This window comes from Vipera ursinii, assembly GCF_947247035.1.
Source record: "Vipera ursinii genome assembly, chromosome: 2".
Taxonomy (NCBI): domain Eukaryota; kingdom Metazoa; phylum Chordata; class Lepidosauria; order Squamata; family Viperidae; genus Vipera; species Vipera ursinii.
Genome location: NC_139513.1, coordinates 44,323,223 through 44,342,056, shown reverse-complemented (window position 1 = coordinate 44,342,056; position 18,834 = coordinate 44,323,223). Strand labels below are relative to the sequence as shown.

The window sequence follows — 18,834 nt, the reverse complement described above, 5'->3', positions numbered from 1 at the left end:
AGGTGTGTTTGTTAAGAGGCATAATAACATTTATTCTGCAAAAAATTAGAACTAAGAAATTCACCTTGGAACACTTTTTCCTGGCAAAGGAAATAAGCACTCAGTTCTAAAAGCATCCTATGTTTTATTACTAATTTGTTTCAGACCGTTCGTGTCCTTTTAATAGCCTATTTGCTTTTTTGAAACGCCTTTAGTCCTAAAATAGTGTATTTTAGAAGAAGAACAAACTATACTTATAAACATTACAGACAGTTAGTAATCAAGGCCAAAGCATCTAACAGCCATCTGCAAAGAGACAACTGTACATTTATTGTCTCCCATAAATGCACTAGCTGTGGTCTGATCCAAGTAAAGGTTATACTCAAGAATCGAATAAACTGCTTATGCAGATGGAAGATTACTTTCTGCTTTATATAGCAGCTACAATTCTTGACAACAATAGCTGAAGAGCATCCTTCTTTAGCTCCGAGTCACAAATGTGAGAAAGGCTTCTATTACAGTATTTTTGAAGCAGAATAAGAAAAGAGCTTTAGCAACTTATTAAGTTTTTCTAAAAGCATCTTGGTGGAGCTTAGAAATGTTTTCGGTTTTCCCGCCGAATTCTATTAGTTATATTCTCATTCCCTTTGATAGGAAGAGCTACTGTACATAATCAAGGTTGGCTGAACTATTAGTCAGAAGTGGGGGGGGGGAAACCACTTTAGGATGATAGATGATGAAAAATATCAATCATCAACTCTACTTTAGCATTTGTGCTGTCTCTAGCAACTGTTCTGCATGCCTGGGAATTCTGGGAGTTGAAACCCACATAGCTTAAAGTTGCTAAAGTTGCGAAACATTGGTCAACCCAATAAATTTATAGCACAGAATGTAAGAGGAGAATATGCCACCTTGTTCTTTTCCTCCAGCAGAAGGGTGACCTTACAAAACATTTATAGTGCTCACCCTGTCCTATAGCCTTCATCTAAGAAGGACTGATAGTGAGGAACACATTATCTTGTCAGCTTACAGCACAATCAATCTTGTAAACAAGGAATATCCAATAGGCTTCCTGAAATTCCATGAGGTTCAATCAAAATGTGAAAACTTGGAAGCAGATGGCAGAAAAAAGTCCAATAAAGTGTACCTCTTAAGATTTAAACAGTGCTGGCTGAACTGATTTGGCATGTGATAAGACTGACATGGTAATCCGATATTTGGTGTGTTGTTGTTGTTAGCTGCGAAGTCGTATCCGACTCATCGTGACCCTATGAACAACGTTCCTCCAGGCCTTCCTGTCCTCTACCATCTTCTGGAGTCCATTTAAGCTCACGCCTACTGCTTCAGTGACTCCATCCAGCCACCTCATTCTCTGTCGTCCCCTTCTTCTCTTGCCCTCAACCTTTCCCAGCATTAGGCTCTTCTCCACTGAGTCCTTCCTTCTCATTAGGTGGCCAAAGTATTTGAGTTTTAGCTTCAGGATCTGGCCTTCTAAAGAGAAGTCAGGGTTGATCTCCTCTAGGACTGACCGGTTTGATCGCCTTGCAGTCCAAGGGACTTGCAGGAGTCTTCTCCAGCACCATAGTTCAAAGGCCTCAATTCTTTGGCACTCAGCCTTTCTTATGGTCCAGCTTTCACTGCCATACATTGCAACTGGGAAGACCATAGCCTTGACTATACGCACTTTTGTTGACAGGGTGATGTCTCTGCTTTTTAGTGTGCTGTCTAGATTTGCCATGGCTTTCCTCCCCAGGAGCAAGCGTCTTTTAATTTCTTGGCTACAGTCCCCATCTGCAGTGATCTTGGAGCCCAGGAAAATAAAATATGTCACTACCTCCATTTCTTCCCCATCTATTTGCCAGGAATTGAGAGGGCTGGATGCCATGATCTTGGTTTTCTTAATGTTAAGTTTCAACCCAAGTTTTGCACTCTCCTTCTTCACCCACAACAAGAGGCTCTTTAGTTCTTCTTCACTTTCTGCCATTAGAGTGGTATCATCTGCGTATCTTAGGTTGTTGATATTTCTTCCAGCAATCTTAATTCCAACTTTTGATTCCTTTAACCCTGCCTTTCTCATGATGTGCTCTGCATATAAGTTAAATAGGCAGGGCAACAGTATACAGCCTTGCCGGACTCCTTTCCCAATTTTGAACCAATCAGTGGTTCCGTGTCCAGTTTTCACTGTTGCTTCTTGGCCCACATATAGGTTTCTCAAGAGACAAATAAGATGGTCTGGTATGCCCATCTCTTTAAGAACTTCCCACAGTTTGTTGTGATCCACACAATCAAAGGCTTATATTTGGTGTAGGATACTGCTATTACATTCCTAAATATATATATATATATATTGGTAGCCTCTCTACCACTGGTAGTTTTTCCAGAGCATATGTATGTTGGCACTAAGAGCATAGACCTAATTGTATGAATCACCCAGCCTGGCAATTGTCAGGTACTATGACATCAATCTAACATATAGACCTCAATATTTTGATAGTTATCTTTCTGCATCACTGCTTTTGCTTGGTTTAATTGTCAGCACATAAGCCTGCTCTTTATATCATAAAGAGAGAAGTCCAACAGCCCTGGCTTCTTCATCCTGCTGATAAGTTTGCAGAGATTATTAAAACTGAGCAGCTAGACAGACTCCTGCTTAAAATGTTTTGTTTTGTTTTGTAGGTGGTGTGTAACAATTTTTCCTTTGGATTAATGTTTGGACAGTTAGGATTCTTGTGTTCATTCTTGAGCTCATAGTCAAACAGCCAGCAATTAATGCTTTTCTGAATTGCAATGACTGGAAAGTGTCACCAATTACCCACTAACCATATATATTCATAGTTGTTTGGTTCCTATAAGCTGTTTTGTGTATCTTGTAAGATGCATTTGTTGGAAAGAAGGAATGGACATGCATAAAAGAATACAAGAGGCTCATTCAAGGTAGGATAAAGAGGCAGAGGGATTTGCTATGATAGATCTTCGCTGTGTAACATTTGGAAAAATAAAGGTAAAGGTAAAGGTTCCCCCGCACACACGTGCTAGTCGTTTCCGACTCTAGGGGCCGGTGCTCATCTCCGTTTCAAAGCCGAAGAGCCAGCGCTTGTCCGAGGACGTCTCCGTGGTCACGTGGCCGGCATGACTAGACGCCAAAGGCGCACGGAATGCTGTTACCTTCCCACCGTAGTGGTCCCTATTTTTCTACTTGCATTTTTACGTGCTTTCGAACTGCTAGGTTGGCAGAAGCTGGGACGAGTAACAGGCGCTCACTCTGCTACGCGGCACTCGGGATTTGACCCGCCAAACTGCCGACCTTCTGATCGACAAGCTCAGCGTCCTAACCCACTGAGCCACCGCGTCCCTTTGGAAAAATACTAGAATGTAAATTTCTAAGATCACTAATCAACGAGTAATTTTGGAGAATAAAAAGTGGTTCTCAAGTGAACTGGATAAGGAAATGCAAGGGGAAAAATAACAGAGGCATATGCAGCACTAGAAGCACTGTGAACTACCTACAAAACACCACTGCTGTATGAGCTGCACTTGCATCCAACAAGCTTCTATATACAAATCAAGGGACTGGTTTTCAGCCTATCAGCCCTACTTGCAGAATGATTTCTGCCTGTGCCAGCAGACCTGGCAGAATGAGTAGGTTCTGCATTCCCTGACTAATGTTATCCATTTGGTTCTAGAAAGTGGGATTTCTCTGCCATGTCTCCTACTCTATATAACCTGCCTCTAAGGTGTAACCCGCCTCCAAGCTCCAACCTTAATGGCCTTATGGAAGTTGGCCCTTTCCCCAGAAACTGGGGGGGGGGGCAGGCTGTTAGCTTAGGAGCTCCATTTTTTGTGTTTTTAGTGAGAGGGCCATTTTTTTGTGTGTGATTTTGTTTTATTATTGCTGATGTTTTATATGATATCTGTACCACCGAGAGTTTTGTGAGAGAAATGCAGCTTTACAAATTACAAATCAATTAATAAATACGATTATGATTGCCCAAGCCTGCAAGAATTTATAAAAAAAATAGTCTGAATCTATAGTGTTTCTGAGATATCACACAGAATATGACACATTTTCCACCTTGACCTTTGGATCTTAAGTCTAGTCTGGCTAGTTAGACTTTGCCTTATGTAAATAAAGTGTGTGTGTGAGAGAGAGAGAGAGGGAGGAGAGGGATTTAAAGCTTTTAGCTCAGAAAGTGAAAAACCTAACCTATAGCCACATTTGTTTCTACATATTCACATTCTCTGAATAATGTAGAACAAGTAGCAGTGTTGTAATGTTCACTTTTTTCTCCTCTTTCTCAGCAAAATTTTTAAAGCACATTTATTTCATGCTCAAATATAGTTCTCTTTAGAAGTAGTAAAGCCTAGGCCTTTGAAACTGTTCAAACTATTAGATCACAGATTCTCCAGTTTTTTACCAATGTCTCTCTCCACACATCTGTGTGCTGTTTCTACTTTTGCAGAGGAAACATAGTGTAAATTATGAAACAAAGAACATGACTACTTTAACAAAGATGTGAACAGAAGACTTGCACTGGAAGTGTGGTGTAAACTAGTAGCAAGCAAACAGTTTAATCTTGAGGCAAGAGGCCTGTTTGCAACATTTCTAAGTTTAACAAAACATAGGTCTATATGTTTCATCATTTTCATTATATTTCTTTATAAACATTGTTTCCAATAAACATAATTTTTGAGTGTTGGAAAGGACAAAATAAGTTGACTATGACGATGGTGACAGGAGAGTTCTAGCTGGCTTGCTATCTCTCTCAAGCAGATAATTGTCTAAAAATGTTTTCCTCCTTGGTCATACTTGGAAGAAAAAGAGAGAGAATGATAGAAAGGTATTAATGATAGAATGATAGAAAGGTATTAATCCATCATGAACGCATATATAACAACCCTAACACTCAAGCTGAGATTTGTGACACTGATATTCCCTCAAGTTAACAATTATGCCACACTGGCTCTCACACTCTGAGTTAGCCCTGGATTAGAATGATAAATCTAACATCTTAAAAAAGTGGATCAAATAAAATCCTAAAACATCCCTAGCTTACTCCCAACTCTTACTTACCAGGTTCCAATGCTACAGTCTCTTTGGACTTAGAAGCCATAAATATGAGAAACAGGAACAATACATTTCTTTTTTTAAAAAATGCATATAATATATGGTATAAAAGAGGGATGGTGGTGCAATGGTTAGAATGCAGTATTGCAGGCTAATTCTGCCAACTGCTAGAAGTTCGATTCTGACTAGATCATGATTGACTCAGCCTTCCATCCTACCAGTTAAATGAGGACCCGGGTTGTTGGGGGGTAATATACTGACTGTGTAAAGCACTGTGAAGCAGTATATAAATCTAAGTGCTATTGCTACAGTAGTTGTTCTGGTAGTCCTTGGCTAGATGTCACAGTGATGGTGAATTTCCTTCACAGCATCTTTGTAGTGCTTGTGTGTTCAACCTCAAGGTCTCTTCCCAGATTCCAGCACAGTACTAAAGTAACTGCTGAAGCATATGGTAGCCATCCATTCTGAAGATGTGATCCACCCATCTCAACTGGCCTTTGATAATCAGGGGTTCAATGCTGATGAACTCCATATGATCCAAGACTTCCAGGTTGAAGACATGCCTTGTGAATAAATGCCAATATTAGAGCAGAAAGTGCACATGTGAAATTTCTCTGTGTGTTTGATGTGCCTTCAGTACAGAGTTCAGGACTCCTATCCATATAGTAGATAAGGTATAGTCACAGTTCTGAGCTCTGCAGATTTTTGTGGAGATAAAGATATTGTCTTATTGAGCACTTTATTATGAAGCCGCCTCAGTTGTCTGGTTGGTCTTGCTGATCCTGGAGTCAATTTGTTTGTCCGAAGACCCAGCGCTTGAGATATTACTGCCTGATGTAACCATTTCAAGTCATAACTGATCATTAAGAAAACAAATGATGTCCCTCCTGACTCCATACATCACTTACCTCCCATATTATAACTAATTCAGATTTAGTACCACCACCTCCACTGACATTGGCTGGAGTGACTTCAGGAACTGCAAAAGGGAAGACAAATACTGTTCTGTAGCAACCAGGCCAAAATGCAAATCCGATGCTATAATAACTTTTTGTAATGATTTTAGATATAAGAATGTTAGGACTTAAGACAAACTCAGTTGCTTGAAATTTCAAGGCAATTTGCATAACCAAAATTGCTTTTCCTAAATTTTCCAGATTTTTTTGTTTATTGTGTATTTTTAATTAAGATGAACTTACCGTACTTTTCAATGCAGTATTATTGTGCTTTTCCTGTATAATTGCATTGCTACAAATATCCTTAATCTTTCTAAAACTGTGGGTCATGACCCCCGGTGGGAAAGAACAGTGAGGGAGGTCTTTTTTTTTTAAAAAAAAAAATCTGCATCAGAGACAGATTGAACCTTGGATTTTTGAGTAATGCTAAATTTACGAAACATTTTTTTTTAAATAGCAGCTTCCTTCTCTAGCAAAAGAGTGAGGATTCTATGAACAATTAATAATACTGCACTGTGTTCTTGATGTTTTGCTATGTCTCTCTGATATTTCTGCTGCCTGTCGTGATATTTTGTACACTTCATAAAAGTGCACATATTAAGTGTACTTTTGAGTGAATTTCAGATTTTTTATTGATGATTTTTAAATATAAAAAATTATTTACAGTTATCACAATGGACACGTGGGAAAAGATTTGGGTGAGGAACGTAAAATTTACACAAGCTCAAAACTTAAGAGAGAACTTTTATAAAATGTTTTATAGATGGCATTTAGATCCTAAAAAGCTTGCAAGTATGTATCCGAATTATCAGCCAAAATGTTGGAGATGTGGAGATGAAGATGCAACATATTTTCATGTATGGTGGACTTGTAAAAAGATCAAGGTTTTTTGGATAAAAATTTGGTGGAATATGCAGAAGATTTTTAAGCAAAGGATAAAGTTTTGTCCGCAACTCTTTTTGTTGGGAATAATTACGGATGCTACGGTTGTGGACACTAAGTTGATGTTAAATTTAATTACGGCAGCAAGACTTTTGATAGGTCAGTATTGGAAGAAAGAGGAACTGCCGACCATAGAAGAGTGGACTTTAAAGGTCTCCGACCTGGCAGAGATGGCGAAGATTTCGGCCTATTTGAAAGATCACTCGCAAGAATGTTATATTATGGAATGGAGAAAATGGATTGAGTTTATCCAGAACAAGTATAGGGTTAAGAAGTTTCATGTAGCATTTGAATAAGTCTTCTTTCTTTTTTTTCTTTTTCTACTTTAGTTTCTTTATATATATATAATATTATTAAGTTTTGTCTTATCTTATATAAGCTAGAGAGTGATGGATTTTAGAGTTTATGGTTGTTAGTATATGGTTGTTTATGATTGTTTTTTTATATATACCTTGTATTTAGCTCTGGGAAGTCGGGGGGGGGAGGGGGGAGGGGGGAGAGGTAGGGGGGGAGGGAGGAGGGAGGGGGAGGGGGGTTTCTTAAAGAAAAATTGTATGTTAAAACTTTTCAATAAAAAAAAATTATTTACAGAAAAGATAATTTATTTTTGGAAACAATTCAAAATGAGTAAAACCACATCCATATCAAACTATTGGTTCACTTAACATTCATGTGACCGACCCATTTTAGAACTGTTACCACATATGACTATAACGGGTAAACTCCATTAGGGTCGTATGTCAAGGACCAATTGTATATTAAATTACTTTCTCCCTTACTTGTGAAACTATTTATGCCAAATATGTGCTTTATTTAATATCAAGAAATATTGATCGAAATATTGTTTCTTTTTCTAATCCTACTTACGAGCCTCTTCAGTTCTTCGTTTCTCTGATGGTTTGCTTGGCTCCCCAATTCCAATAAGGCTGGCAGCTACTATTCGGAATTCATATTCAACCCATGGGTTCAAGCCTACCACCGTTGCTGTAAACGTATTTCCATCAATGACATCAGGCACTGGAAGAAATGTTATGGATTAGGAAAGAGAGAACAAGAAAAAAGTATGCCTGATAATCACTGTATAATTGAAAAGTCATTATATACATATAATTTTAAAGGTTCAAAATTTACTGCTTTAGAGACACAGTAAAGAGGAAAACAAATTGAGTGGAAATAATAGACTGTTAGGCTACAGAATTTAACTTTGAGTTGGCTGTTCTTATTTTTTATCAATACTGAATTTATGGTTAACAAAATCAGCAGAAGAGGTGAAATCAATGCTAATCAGTTGATTGCACATAATTGATTAGTTATAACTAATTTGATGGAAATAAAAAAACAAATGGTTGGGGGAATGGGTACAGAGGACTAAATAAGAACCCATCACCAGACTGAATAAAATTGAAACAAAAGAATGAAATATTTTGAAATGAAGCTGTGAAGTAAGGAATCACTGCAAAGAGTACCAAAGATATGTGTGTGAGGTTTGTAACGAAATTGTAGAATTGAAATGAATATTGTAAGTACAGTACAAGCATCCAAGGAAAAATTCTAAAAAAGGAAATTAAAAAATGCCATAACAATGGTGAAAATGGTAAGTCTTTAGGTGTATAGGTGGTACCGATACTGGAAAAATCTTAAAATATGGATGTGGTTTGCCTGATGAGCAACAGTATCACTTGTCTAACCCAAGTGTGAAGACTGCATTTGTGGCTAACATAGGAAGAATGGCATTGTTTTATATTCAAAACCAAAGGTAGCTTGCTAATCCTAGCATGATTGGCAGAATTCTGACTAAAATAATAGAAGTGTTAACAATAAGCAAAAATTGATAAGAGCAGCACAGCTTTATTCCAGGCACAGAGGGTAGAAATTAAATATTGCTGTTTAGCAGACAATTAAGACATGTATGATTGGGAAATATCTATTGTATGCTTCTTAATTTAATGAAATGAATAAGCTTGAGTTGTGGAATACTTTGATCAGGCTCATAATAAGTGTACATCTGATGGATATAAAACATATAGCACATGGTTAACTAATGGTTCAGCCACAAACAGGGAATAGGACAAGAATGTGTGTTAGCTCCTTGTTTAATGTATTCATGAATGAATATAAAGAATGCTTTAGTAAAATTAGAAGTGTGTAGGTTAATTTCCTAAATATTTTGCATGTAAGTGATGCTGTGTTTTTGAGTGAGAACTGGAATGGTTCATTCTGAATATTATATAAAATACATAAGGAATGTGGATCTGAAAATTAAGGTGGAACAAGGTAGTTAGGTTAAAGTCTGGAGAATGATTACATGATAAAATACAAACCCCAAACTTGAGAAATAAATGCATTTGTGTCCCTTGGAAGGATATTTACTAAAGGTTATAAACGTTATGGAGAATTTTTAAAGTGTGTAAATGCTAGTTAATGTTAGTAGAAAATCTGTTGGTCTGTTAAAAGTAATGAACATTTTTCAAAAGAAGCAAGAAGAGTTGGGTATAAAAGCATCCTTCTGCCCACTTTGTCACAAGGAAAGTTGGCTGTGTCAGGTAAAATAAAAAGCTGAATGGAGTAGGAATACGGTACTTAACCACTGTCTACAGTAAAACAAGGGACGCGGTGGCTCAGTGGGTTAGGACGCTGAGCTTGCCGATCAGAAGGTCGGCAGTTTGGCAGGTCGAATCCCGAGTGCCGCGTAACAGAGTGAGCACCTGTTACTCATCCCAGCTTCTGCCAACCTAGCAGTTCGAAAGCACGTAAAAATGCAAGTAGAAAAATAGGGACCACTCCGGTGGAAAGGTAACAGCGTTCCGTGCGCCTTTGGCGTCCAGTCATGCCAGCCACATGACCACGGAGACGTCCTCGGACAAGCGCTGGCTCTTCGGCTTTGAAACGGAGATGAGCACCGGCCCCTAGAGTCGGAAACGACTAGCACGCATGTGCGGGGGAACCTTTACCTTTACCTTTACAGTAAAACAAAATAAAGTAAAGAAAGAATGTCTACAGAGATTCTCAGTCATCCAGGTCATGGTTGTCCCAAAGGTACTTTTTCAAGAGGCAACTGGACTTTGTTTTTCCTTTCCTTTCAAGTAAAGGAACTGGCCTGGGTCCGGGCTATTTGAGGGAACACCTGCTGCCGGCATCAAACGCCCTTCGCCCAGTGCGCTCCCACAGGGAGGGTCTGCTCAGGGTGCCGCCGGTGAGAGATTGCCGGCGGGTGACACCCAGGGATAGGGCCTTCTCGGTGGGAGCGCCTGCCCTCTGGAACCAGCTGCCGGTGGAGCTGAGGACTGCCCCCGACCTCCGATCATTCCGCCGGGGCCTGAAGACCTGGCTCTTTGAGCTCTCAGGCCCAGGCTGAGGAGAAATTTTTAATTGGGGTTTTAATGTATACAGGGTAATTTAATATTTTTAATTGGTTTTTTAACTTTTGTATGGTGGATTTTTAATTCCCTGTAAACCGCCCTGAGTCCTCAGGGAATAGGGCGGTATATAAATGTAACTAAATAAAATAAATAAATAAATAAATAAAAACAAAAAAGTCCAGTTGCCTCTTGAAAAAGCACCTTTGGGACAGTAAAGAAAGAATGCATGGTGAAAGAATATGAATGGAATATGGAAAGAATTAACTTGATTGAGTGAATTGATATAAATTAGACTTAGCTGTAGCTCTTTCTCTTTTTCTTATGCTTTGCTGTGCACTGTACAATATTGCTTACCATGAAAGGGAGCAACATGATGAATATGAACTTGTAGGAATTATTGATTTTCTTACTTTCTCTTTGAAGATCGTTGTATATGCTGCATTTTCTGTTTATTTATTACATGTTATAGATTCATGCCGACTTGACCATTTCGTGTGTATAGAAAGGTTTAAAAAAAATCACTCTGTATGCTTTAAAGTGATTGTGTACCTGTATTTACTCCTTGCCATCCAACAGAAAACGGGGTCCTTGCTTGAATAACGTATGTTGTAATGGGACTGCGATTATCTGCTCCTGGTCTCCAAGAAACCTGAGCTGTAGTGTCTGTTATCTCATCAATTGTCACAGCTTCAGGAGGACCTGGGGGACCTGTTAGGAAACATCCAAAATAAACAAAAATACATTTTGGTTCCCCTCAGTGAGGTATACATAGCAAATAATAGTCTGCAGAAGTAGTCCACAATTAAGATGAAGAGTTGCAAGACTTTCCTGTTCAAGTCTAAGAAAAAAGAGGTATTATGAAAATCTGTTCTTTGTAGAAGGAACTGCAGGAGATCCAGATGCAAAATATATTGTCCAAAGTAGCCCAATGATTTCAATATTTAATCCACTCTACACTGCCTACTTCCACAGAGTTTTCAGTGCCCATGATGGTGGTGTAAACCTTTAACAAACTTGAAATGTTTGGGATATTTTGGGCATTATCTTTTTGATTTGGATCAGTTGAAATTCTTGGCACTAAGGGATAACTTCTGTTATAAAACTTTATGCTAAATTATTTTTATTCCTAATCTAAGTTTATTCTGACACAGATAAACTTTAAATACAGTTACTAAAGTTACCTCTTCTTTTTTTTTAGCAGAGATATGTGTTCCTTAGCACAAGAGGCACAAGTATTATTATTTTTGCCCACTTTGCTCAGAAAATCCTTTTTTTATACAGTAGTTCAGTTTTTAAGAAGGGCACATAAGAAAATTTTAAAAAAATAAATAAATGAAAAAGAACATTGACAATGGTTAAAAATACAAAACGTTTAAATTCCTAAAATCTTTCTAATCTGAACGTAGAATGTTATCAGTTGGAATGCTATAGACTTTCAATACAATCTTATTCACATTCATGGGGAAGTAAGCCCTAAAGGCTCAGGGGTTTATCTTTGCAGATAAGTGTGCCTTAGCCTGAAACACTTATCCAGTGTAATTTTTGCACGTCTTCTTGGAAATGGAGAGAATTAATGACATCTTTACCTTATCTCTTTGTGCAAGATGGCAGTGAGCTTAGAAATGGTGAACATTTGAGGGCAGCAAAATGATTTCATGAGTTATTTCACAGTAACGGGTTTTGTTTTCTTTTTTTTTTTTGCGTGAAAGCTGTGACCTGGGTACCTTCTGCTGACTTGTAAGAAGGTAAAGGTTTTCCTGTTAGTTATGTCTGACTCTAAAACATGATACTCATCTCCGTTTCTTGGCGGAGGGAGCCAGCATTGTCCAAAGACAATTTCCATGATCATGTGGCCAGTAAATATGGCTGTAGGCCAAAGGCGCATGGAACGCTGTTACCTTCCCATCGAAGTGGTATCAATTTATCTACTTGCATTTTCATGTTTTCTAACTGCTAGGTTAAGCAGGAGCTGGGGCAATTAATGGGAGCTCACCCCGTTGCATGCAGCTCGAGTCTCAAACCTGGGCTGCCAACTCTCCAGCTGACAAGCTCAGTGTCTTTAACCACTGAGCCATCGCGCCCCCTCAGTGCTGTACTTTTTACTAGGAGATGGACTGTTGCCTAAGTGGCCATATGATTAGAGCAAATCTATTCACTGAGGATTTCCCCAGATCTGGAACATTCTCATTTCAGATATTCACCAAATGCCTTTCTGATTAGAAGACTTTTTAAGAAAAAAAAATCTGTCTGAGGATCAGCATATGAGAAGCAATAAGAACTTCTCATTTTTTCTATCTCTTATCACTTGTTTGCCAATTGCCCTCCCTGCAGTCACATAGCTAGGAATTATATTGGTTACACCAAACCATACCCCTGAAGAACGCTGTAAAGTTTATTAGCCCAAGAATTGTACTTCGGTGCCCATGGAGGCTTCATCCCATTCCCCTCTATTTTGGTACCTTGTTTTTGTTTTTTTACATTCCTTTTCCCCATATCCCACATTCTGGAGGTCTTCCATTCCTCAGGAAATAGATGGGAAATCTCTGTTTTAAGGGTGAAATCATAGTGATGACTGAGAGTTGAAGTCACAATTTTAGCTGCTCTTTTCAAAATGATATTGAAAATGAAACTTTAAAAATAAAAGTAGATTTAACATTTAATTTTTTATTTATTTTATACTACAGGCTATACTGTCAGGAACTTTGTCATACAGTATTAAATAAGTCTTAACAATACAGTTTGAACTGTACATATATATTCCATATATCAATTATTGACAGGCATGCAATTTCTCAAGGTTTTCTAACGGTCCTGGCTTTTATTATGAACACAAATTGCTATGTAATATATTTGTTTTTTTAAATATGTATCTTTTTTACTAAATAACAGACATTTAGTTTACTAAATATATATGTCGGACTCTGCTTGCAAAAGACATATTACTTAATTTCAGTAACAACATGTTGAAATGCTTTAAATGTCACCTTAGCCTGCACTTATTCAAAAATAAACCCTTCTAATTTAGTGGGACTGACTCTTTTAAGTAAGCATGCACCAAATTATGATTATAAGTAAGTTTGCATCATGATGACTCTTTTCCTTTAAGAGTTCTCTCTATTGATCATTAGGGATTGTGTGTATAATCTTATATTGTGGTGTGTAATCTTATATATCTTTCACCCTGATGCCTTTAAAAATGGCTGCTTAAAGAAGATTCACCAACTGTGAGAAAGAATAGTTAGAATGTGTTTGCTGGAAGCACCTAGCACAGTCTTTCCAAGAGCAGATTCCATAGTAACACATCGAATTAAAATGTAAAAATACAATTAAATGGGATTTGTGCTGAAAACTGTAATTTTTTAAAAAATGACAACTTTAATAGAAAGCTTACATTTAACTAAACAAATTAGCTTCTATTAAGGTGCTACAGAGTGCTTTAACAGAATAAGAGTTGGAAGGTCTTCTAATCCAAGCAGAAAACCCTAACCCTATACCATTCCAGACAAGTGTCTGTCTAGTCCAGGGGACCCCAGGCCAGTTGCATCATGCGGAGGCCGTGCCCACCCCAGCTCTGGCAATGCAAAAAAAAGTCTTGATACATTGCGACACATCACATGTCGGGTTTGACAGCCATAGTCTAGTTCACGGGTAGGCAACCTCGGCTCTTTTATGACTCATGGACTTCAACTCCCAGAATTCCTGAGTCAGCAACCTCGGCTCTTTTATGACTCATGGACTTCAACTCCCAGAATTCCTGAGTCAGCAACCTTGGCTCTGACTCATGGACTTCAACTCCCAGAATTCCTGAGTCAGCAACCTCGGCTCTTTTATGACTCATGGACTTCAACTCCCAGAATTCCTGAGTAAGCAACCTCGGCTCTTTTATGACTCATGGACTTCAACTCCCAGAATTCCTGAGTCAGCAACCTCGGCTCTTTTATGACTCATGGACTTCAACTCCCAGAATTCCTGAGTCAGCAACCTCGGCTCTTTTATGACTCATGGACTTCAACTCCCATTCTGGGAGTTGAAGTCCATGAGTCATAAAAGAGCCAAGGTTGCCTACCCCTGGTGTAGTTCCTTACATTCCTCCAGTAATGGAGCTACTGCAACTTCTGAAGGCAAGCCATTCCTTTGGTTAATTGTTCTCACTGTTAGGAAATTCCTCTTTAGTCCTTTGTTTAGTTTATTATTTTATTTTATTTTGTTTAGTTTATTTTGCCGAATTTGATGCAGCTGAATTTGTACACTTAAATGAAATGTCAATTACAATGACTAGTGAGTTTTTGACTTAAGTTAGGCTCTAACTCATTTGTTTGATTAAGGAAATGTATGTTTTTCATCATGAATGAATACCAGTAACTGAAAAGAAAGTTTGGCTGGTGTTCCCTTTTCATCCACTAGATGGTGCAGTGTGGCTAGAAAATGGAGCATTAAAAAAACCAAAACCCTATGACTCCAGATGCAAGAATTCACTATGTTCACGGACCTCTGTAATGCATTTTCTTCTAAAAGACTCCTAATAAAATGTAAGATTATTTCATCTAAAATGATGCATATACTTGAGAACTTCGAGTATTACAGATTTTAAACATTTAGCAACCTAATGTCTGAGTATTTAAACTGTTCATTGAACCTTGTTCTCATTAAGTGGAGCATGCATTTACTAAAGCTACAGTACATCTTAATTCCATGAGGGAGCAGCTGATAAACTGCAGCTGCCTTTTTAAATGGACAATGAACATGTCCTCCATTTCCCCACCTCCCAGCTACTCTAGAATAGCTAGACTAGACTAGGAAGTCTTCCTTTGTGCTTTTCAAAGGAAAAAAAAAATATATAAAAGAAGTATGCTGAATTAAAGCAGAAGAATTCTACTGGATTAGCGGCCATTGCAAAAGAAATGTGAGTAATATATGATCAGGGCATTTCCCTGATTGATACCGTGTTATTTATTGCATTTAATAAGAATCAATACTTTTATCTAAGAACCGAGTTCAGCAGACCCACATTTCTGTTTTGTCAGCTTTGCTCCCATATACTATATTATATTGAGGAGGTACAAAACATTACCTGGAGTCTCATACAGGCAATCCTCAACTCACAACCACAACTGAGACCAGAATTTCCATTGCGGAGTGACACAGTCATAAGGTCAGATGTCATCCCACCACCTATCTTAGCAACAGTAATCCTGGCACTTCCCATTGCCGACATTAAATCCTGTTCATGGAGGACCCACCCAAATACAAACCCACCTGACCTATGTCCTTCCCAACCCCAAGCCTCCATGAGGTAAAGAGCTACCTCCAACTGTCTCCACTTGCTTATCTCTCTCCCCATCTCTTCCCTTTTGGTCACCCTACCTCCTACCTTGCGGGGAGGCAAGCGGTCCCAGAATCATGCAGCTGTGGAGGTGCATGCCATACTTCCAGTGAAGAGTTTCTTGGCATGCCACAGCTCTGGGGATGCAAGAAGCCCCTGAGTTATAGCATAGTATAAAGCCACAGCAATTTCTGGAAGCCTCAGCTGCCCCAGGCTAGCCCAGAAATGCAACAGAAAGGGGCTTGTTGGCACACCGTGGCTCTGGGGTTGCAAGAAGCCCCTGAGTGAAGCCTTTTGAAACCCAGCCAGAGCTTGACCAGCAGCACAATAACAAAGCTGCAGCCACCCCAACCAAGTCCCAGCCACAGCTGTCTTTCTTCTTCAAGCTGCATTCTGAGGTCTCTATTGTCTTTACTCTGCTGCCACAGCTGGTCTTTGTCAAATCTTACTTCCTCTGCTGATGAGGTGTGCCTGCCTTGCCCTTTGCAACGCAGCTGCTGGCCATGTAGGCCATCTTCTCCAGGTCTCTTGAAGAAACTGCCACGAGTAACCTGGGAAAGAAGGCCAGTAGCTGCCTCATAAAGGGCCAAGCCGGGCATGCTTGGTGAGCAGTGGGAGCAAAAAGTTGACAAAAGGTCAGGGAGGGAATGCGGGGGCAAAAATGACATCGATTTGAGGAAAATAGGTAGATGGGAGAGTTGTAAGTCACAAGTGCCCAGATTTTGATCATGTGACCTGCCATAACTTTGGGGACTAGTCATACCTCCCTTTATACAGCATTACAGTAACTTTGAATGGTCACTGAATAAATAAATGTTCATAAGTCATCTATGTGGTCATCTAACTTGATCGTTACAGTCCAGGCACTTGACCACCCAGCTACGTACAACAATTGCAGCATCCTGTAGTCATGTGATTACCATTTGTGACTCTGCCAGCCAGCTTTTAACAAACAAATCAAGAGGGAATCCAAAAGGAATGGTTGCGAGTGGTGGTCATGGGCTATCTAATGTGACTGTGACAAATAAAGATTGCAAAATTAGATGCAGTCATATGATGCCTCATTTAACCGCTGCACTGCCTAACCAATCCCCACTGTGGTCGTAAGTCGAGGACTACCTGTATTCAGCTTTTGTTTTTTGCTGCAACTGACAAGGTTCAATTTCTTTATTACAATGGGGTTTTTTATGTGATCAAAAGACAATATACAACATTTACGTAATCGACAAATGTGCAGCCATTCCTAAGCACAGTGACGCTTAAAAGGATGGATTGCATATTGCAATCTCACATGAGCTCTGCCCCTTTCATCCTTGCATCGCAGTATCTCATGCAAGAGAGGGGGAGAATTTGTATCGCAATGTTGTGGCATGTGTGTTTTCCTACTTGTCCACCTTGACCCCTCTGTGAATGTTTGATTCTTGTGAGATCAGACTATCCAGAAAAGAGGCATTTGATAGAAATGGCAATCAGGGAAATCTGATTCTAAGAAGAAGTATTCTTTACTCGTTACAGCTTTCCCCCAAATATTCAAGCCACATTAACCTTCCACTGGGACAACAATAAATTGCCACTAGATTAATGTATAGCTTTTAGAGTATAAATCTCTCTTGACTATACCGGTCAAACAAGCAAACTGAACTATCTGCAGGAGTCAAGCACAGCAGTCAGGGTTTGCCCTGAGGTGACTGCATAACTGATGTAGCCAACATAGGGCACTAAGGTCAGTGATTTGGGGTCACATTGATTTTTTTTAAGCACCATCATTTGCATTTTGCAGTAGCAGTACATTTACCAAGCAATGCTTAAAAGGTGGAGAACAACAGAGCAAAGTTCCTCTGCCACAGTAACGTGACTGCAGTACTTGGTACTTCGTCACAGTACTTGGTCACAGTAACATGGCCAAGAGGTCCTCAGAAGTTGGAGGCAGAGAGTGTGAGATGAAAAGAATAGAAGAGAGGGCAAAAAGGCTACAGGCAAATTATTGCTGCCAAAGCAAGGGAATCATGCATGCTGGCTGCAGTCAACCTCATTTGCACATTGCATGCCATAAAAAAACAAATAAAACAAGCAATCCTCCTCCCCCACACACATAAAATGGAGACAATTCATGCCTTGAGCAATATTTTACACAATATTCAAAGCAATATTCTTTACCTAACTATAATAATTATTAGCATATGTTAAAACACTTCTCTCTTGTACTTGTATAGGCAATCTATGGTGTTTTTTTTGGATTATTGGTTGAAGTAACAAAAACCTTTTGAACTGTGCTTCATGTCATTATTTGCAGTGGTTTTGCAATAACAACAACAGCAAACAAAATTCAAATACCTCTTACAATCAGGTCTGCAGCAGCTGATAGTTTGTCCACGCTTGTTTGCACCATGCAGACGTATTTTCCAGCATGATTCAGCTGGATGCTTCTGATCATCAAATCACCAGCTGAATCCTGCTGATAAAGTAGGGGAAAATGTTACAACTACTTTATAAAGAGCTCTGAATAGAATTATCATATGATGGCCACTTGGCTAATGAATTTCTTTTACATCAACTGATGAAAGTGCCAGGCATGACTTATGTAAACTACCTGAAGTCTACTGAGAATGTGGTGGTCTACAAATAAAAATTAAAGCCATTAAAATAAATAATGCAAAATGTGTGAACTTCCTCAGAATTAAAACAGGAAAGTATGGCTCCTTGTAAAGGACAACAGAATTTCAAGTCAATCAAGGGCTTTACCATTAATGTGGTATGCAAAAAAGGATTGGCTTTTTTAAAAAAAATGTTCTACCGAAATGTCCAGTTTACAACCTGCCTTGGTATTTGGTCATCTGTTTTCTCTGTATCTTCATCTGTTAGCTTAACTAACCCAAAGATGAGACTTCTACAATAATTTTCAGAGCTTTGTGGCACATTCATGATTTAGATGGACCACATTTTTATATAAGGACTACACAAAGACTGCAATATAGAAAGTTTTGCATTACTTGGCATGGAACAATATTATTTGTTTTTTCAAGTGCAATACCTCTGTAACCACTTAGCAATTGTATGGATTCAATTATAGCTTCTGTGTGATTGTGCAACATCATAAATATTCTGTGTACTCACACAAACACCTGAGTGGGGCCATGCAATAGTATAGGGCTCTTCAAACTTGGCCCTTTTATGACTTGTGGACTTCAACTCACAGAATTCCTCAGCCAG

At 38.9% G+C, this 18,834-nt stretch overlaps 1 protein-coding gene across 1 annotated transcript in view; it reads right to left on the bottom strand.

Moving 5' to 3' along the window:
* The window catches only part of LOC310635394 (contactin-4-like), a 284,515-nt gene that overhangs the window by 8,806 nt on the left and 256,875 nt on the right, over positions 1–18,834 (bottom strand). The window contains exons 13-16 of the mRNA XM_083354280.1: positions 17,959–18,079; positions 10,851–11,009; positions 7,810–7,959; positions 5,953–6,023 (exon numbers count right to left, since the gene is read on the bottom strand). Of these exons, the coding sequence (XP_083210406.1) occupies positions 5,953–6,023; positions 7,810–7,959; positions 10,851–11,009; positions 17,959–18,079 (501 nt within the window). The remainder of the gene's footprint in view (positions 1–5,952; positions 6,024–7,809; positions 7,960–10,850; positions 11,010–17,958; positions 18,080–18,834) is intronic.